This window comes from Octopus sinensis, unplaced genomic scaffold (assembly GCF_006345805.1).
Source record: "Octopus sinensis unplaced genomic scaffold, ASM634580v1 Contig05354, whole genome shotgun sequence".
In the NCBI taxonomy this organism is placed as follows: Eukaryota; Metazoa; Mollusca; class Cephalopoda; order Octopoda; family Octopodidae; genus Octopus; species Octopus sinensis.
This window is the reverse complement of record NW_021828246.1, coordinates 5,001-9,019: the sequence shown is the minus strand read 5'-3', so window position 1 is coordinate 9,019 and position 4,019 is coordinate 5,001. Positions and strand designations below refer to the sequence as shown.

The 4,019-nt window shown below is 42.0% G+C and overlaps 1 protein-coding gene across 1 annotated transcript in view; it reads right to left on the bottom strand.

Moving 5' to 3' along the window:
* Positions 1–2,321: 2,321 nt before the first annotated feature.
* Positions 2,322–4,019, bottom strand: part of LOC118761033 (receptor-type guanylate cyclase gcy-28-like) — a gene marked incomplete at both ends in the record, with an annotated part of 6,591 nt that continues 4,893 nt past the window's right edge. The window contains one exon of the mRNA XM_036498677.1: positions 2,322–2,433. Within this exon, the coding sequence (XP_036354570.1) occupies positions 2,322–2,433 (112 nt within the window). The remainder of the gene's footprint in view (positions 2,434–4,019) is intronic.

Sequence of the window (4,019 nt, the reverse complement as noted above, 5' to 3'; positions counted from 1 at the left end):
TTCTCTCTCTCTCATTATATTATATATATCTCATCATCATCGTTTAACGTCTGTTTTCATGCTGGCATGGGTTGGATGGTTTGACTGGAAGACTGGCAAGCCAGGGGGCTGCACCAGGCTCCAATCTGATCTGGCAAGATTTCTACAATTGGATGCCCTTCCTAATGCCAGCCACTCTGAGAGTGTAGTGGGTACTTTTTACGTGCCACTGGCACAGGAGCCAGTCAGGGGTGGGAGGACTGACATCGACCATATTCAAATGGTGCTTTTTACATCCCACCAGCAAGGGGGAGCCACTCGAACGGCACTGGCATCAACCCATGCTTGAATGGTGCTTATTACATGCCACCAGCACAGGTGCCAGTCAGGTGGCACTAGCATCAGCCACAACTACAATTTCCATTTTGATTTTGATCTTGATTTGCTTTGAGTTTTGATTTGTTTTTACTCGGCTAAATAAGTCTTCTCAAGCGCAGCGCACCGTCTGATGATTCAAAGGTACTTTTAAATGGGCTGGTTATGTGACACTGGTATAGGCTACGGCTGTGATCTCACTTTACTTGCTGGGTCTTCTCAATCACAGAATATTTCCAAAGGTTTTGGTCTCTTGTCATTGCCTCTGTAAGGCCCAACGTTCAAAGTCATGCCTCACCACCTCATCCCATATGTTACTGGGTCTCCCACTTCCATGGGTTCCTTCCACTGCTAGGGTGTAACACTTCTTTCCTCATCCATACACATCATATGACTATGCCAGCACAATCGTCTCTCTTGCACACCACATCTGATGCTTCTTATGTCCAACTTTTCTCTCAGAGTGCTTACATTGTCGTGTATGCACACTGACATTACATATCCAGTGGAGCATACTGGCTTCATTCCTTGCGAGCTTACACATGTCCTCAAAAGTCACAGCCTATGTTTCACTGCCATGTAGCATGGCTATTCGTACACATGGGTCATACACCCTACCTTTCACTCTTAGCAAGAGACCCTTTGTTACCAGCAGAGGTAAGAGCTCTTTGAACTTTGCCCAGGCTATTCTTATTCTAGCAGCTACACTTTCAGCGCACCCTCCCCTGCAACTGATTCGGTCACCTAGGTAACAGAAACTATCAACTACTTCTATAATGGCATAACCTAGAAACACAGTCTATGTTTCACTGCCATGTGGCATGGCTGTTTGCACACATGCATCATATAGTCTACCTTTCAATCTGAGTGAGAGGCTCTTTGTTACCAGAAGCAGTATGAGGAGCTTTCTGAACTTTGCCCAGGCTATTCTTATTCTAGTGGCAATGCTCTCAGAGCATCCACCCCCACTACAGACTTGGTCACCTCTCCCTGGCATGTGATGGAATCTGTTTTCTGAACATCTTTGATGTTTATTGCCCTTGTGCGTCTGCCACACACAAAAGCTATCTTCCCAGTTAGCCTTACTTTGATATTGCTGCACCTCTTATGCACCCATAACTTACGCTATCTTCACCTTTTCTACAGATCAAGCAGGACCATCTACCTGAAGGGGTTTGTGATTTGTCCACTTTCCTACTTACTAGGACTTTGGTTCTTGCTACATTGACTCAACAGCCCTTTGACTCTGTCACATCTGAAATTTCTTCTCTAGTTCTGGGAGTGATTCAACTATGAGAACAAAGTCATCAACATAGAGGAACTACCAGGAGCAGCCTGTCTTGAATTCCTCTGTTATTGCCTGGAGAACTAAAATGAAAATAAGAGGGGGCTGAGGACTGATCCTTGGTGAACCTTTACTTCTACCTGGAATTCTTCACTATTGCAGAACCTCACCTTACTGACAGCATCCCTGTACAGCTTTTACTAATCACTCATCTATCCTAAGTTTCCACATTGCCCACCTGATAAGGGATCTGGGGACCTTGTCAAAGGCTTTCTCCAAGTCAATGAAAGCCAAGTACAGAATTTTATCATTGGCTAGGTATTTCTCCTGCAGTTGCCTTACCAGAAATATAGCATGCGTGCACACACACTCACGCATGCACACATCCACACACGTATACATATGAATATATAAATGTGCATAAATGCATTAAACATGCATAAAATGCATACATCAACCTGCTTACTTATATACAGAGCATAAACACACACACACATATACACCAACACATATACAAACAATCTTTTCCTCCACTCTCTATCTTCTTTTTGTCTTAACCACATACATATAAATGCATTCTTACAAACATAGATGTTCATTTACAAACACACACACACTAGCAGAGATCATTACACAATTACATTGGTTAGAGAAGTTATAAAAACAATGCTGAGGAACTCACGTGAGTTGTCATAGATGCAAAGACTGCCATCGAATCCGCATTCAGGGACGTCTGCAGGTGCCTTTCCATCCTTTGTAAACCATTTAAATGGTGCTACCATTTTTATATATTTCTGCAACAAATTTATAAAGTATCAGTTGTCCAATCCATCAATGGAACTGTAAAAATCTGTAAAACTTTCCAGATGTTTATCATTTAAATATATACGAGCATGTCTAGATATGCAACTATGCTGCCTGACTGGCATCCATGTCGGTGACACGTAAAAGCACCAACCGAATGTGGCCGTTTGCCAGCCTCCTTCTGACCCCTGTGCCAGTGGCACGTAAAAAGCACTCACTACACTAATGGAGTGGTTGGCGTTAGGAAGGGCATCCAGCTGTAGAAACACTGCCAGATCAAATTTGGAGCCTGGTGCAGCCATCTGGCTTCCCAGACCCCAGTCAAACCGTCCAACCCATGCTAGCACGGAAAACGGACGTTAAACGATGATGATGATGATGATGCATGAGAATACATACAAAAAACATACAAATCTGCACATACATATATGCATACAAACAAAAATACCCTGTTGCTGTTGAAATTCCTATGAAGGAACCTTGGATCTCGGTTAGAAAACGATTCTTTCTCTATTGGCAAGAAATCTTGAAATGAACTGAATAATGACATACACACATACATACATACATACATACATACATACATACATACATACATACATACATGCATGCATACGAACATACATACATACGGTCATACATACATAGTGGCTGCCCCCTCGTTATCGAGTATGGCCATTGCACGAAGCTTAATCAATGTTGTTATCATGCAATGCCTGTGCAAGAAGATATTTTTTAAAGTGAGGAAAGGCTGTGCACAGAGTCAATCCCACTCACCAAGCAACAGCAGCCATAATCCGAAAAGAAGAACAAGTCAACATCATCAGTAACCACTGAGCCGCAGGTTTTATGTCGGAGTTATCCCAGTTTCCTGAGTTACCTACTCCTAGAAGGATGCCCTAACAAAGGCTGGGAGTCCTTCACTCCCAATGGTTTAACTGCGCGATCGGGTATTTAGTCCGATTATTTCTATGTCCCCACGCATGATACAGCTTTAAGACATTTATTGGATGGCCGTTGACTCTCAAGAGTTCCTCCGCACTTTGACGGGTTTTGTTTTTCATCCCGCAGGGTGACCAATAAACACCCTCCTCACCAAGCAAGCTTGGTGGGGTTGCCGGTTTAGTCGCCGACGACCCGACCATGCAACAGGTAGTACTGGGTTATGTGTTACCAGTAGCGCTCAAAAGTGACCTGACATACATACGGTCATACATACATACGGTCATATATACATACATACATGCATACATACATACATACATACACATACATACATACATGCACACATACATAGATACATACACATACATACATAAATACATACATACATACATACACACACACATACATGCATACATACATACATACATACATATATACATAAATACATACATACATACACACACACATACATGCATACATACATACATATATACATACATACATACATACACACACACATACATGCATACATACATACATACATATATACATACATACACACACATACATACATACATACATACATACATACATATATACATACATACACACACATACATACATACATACA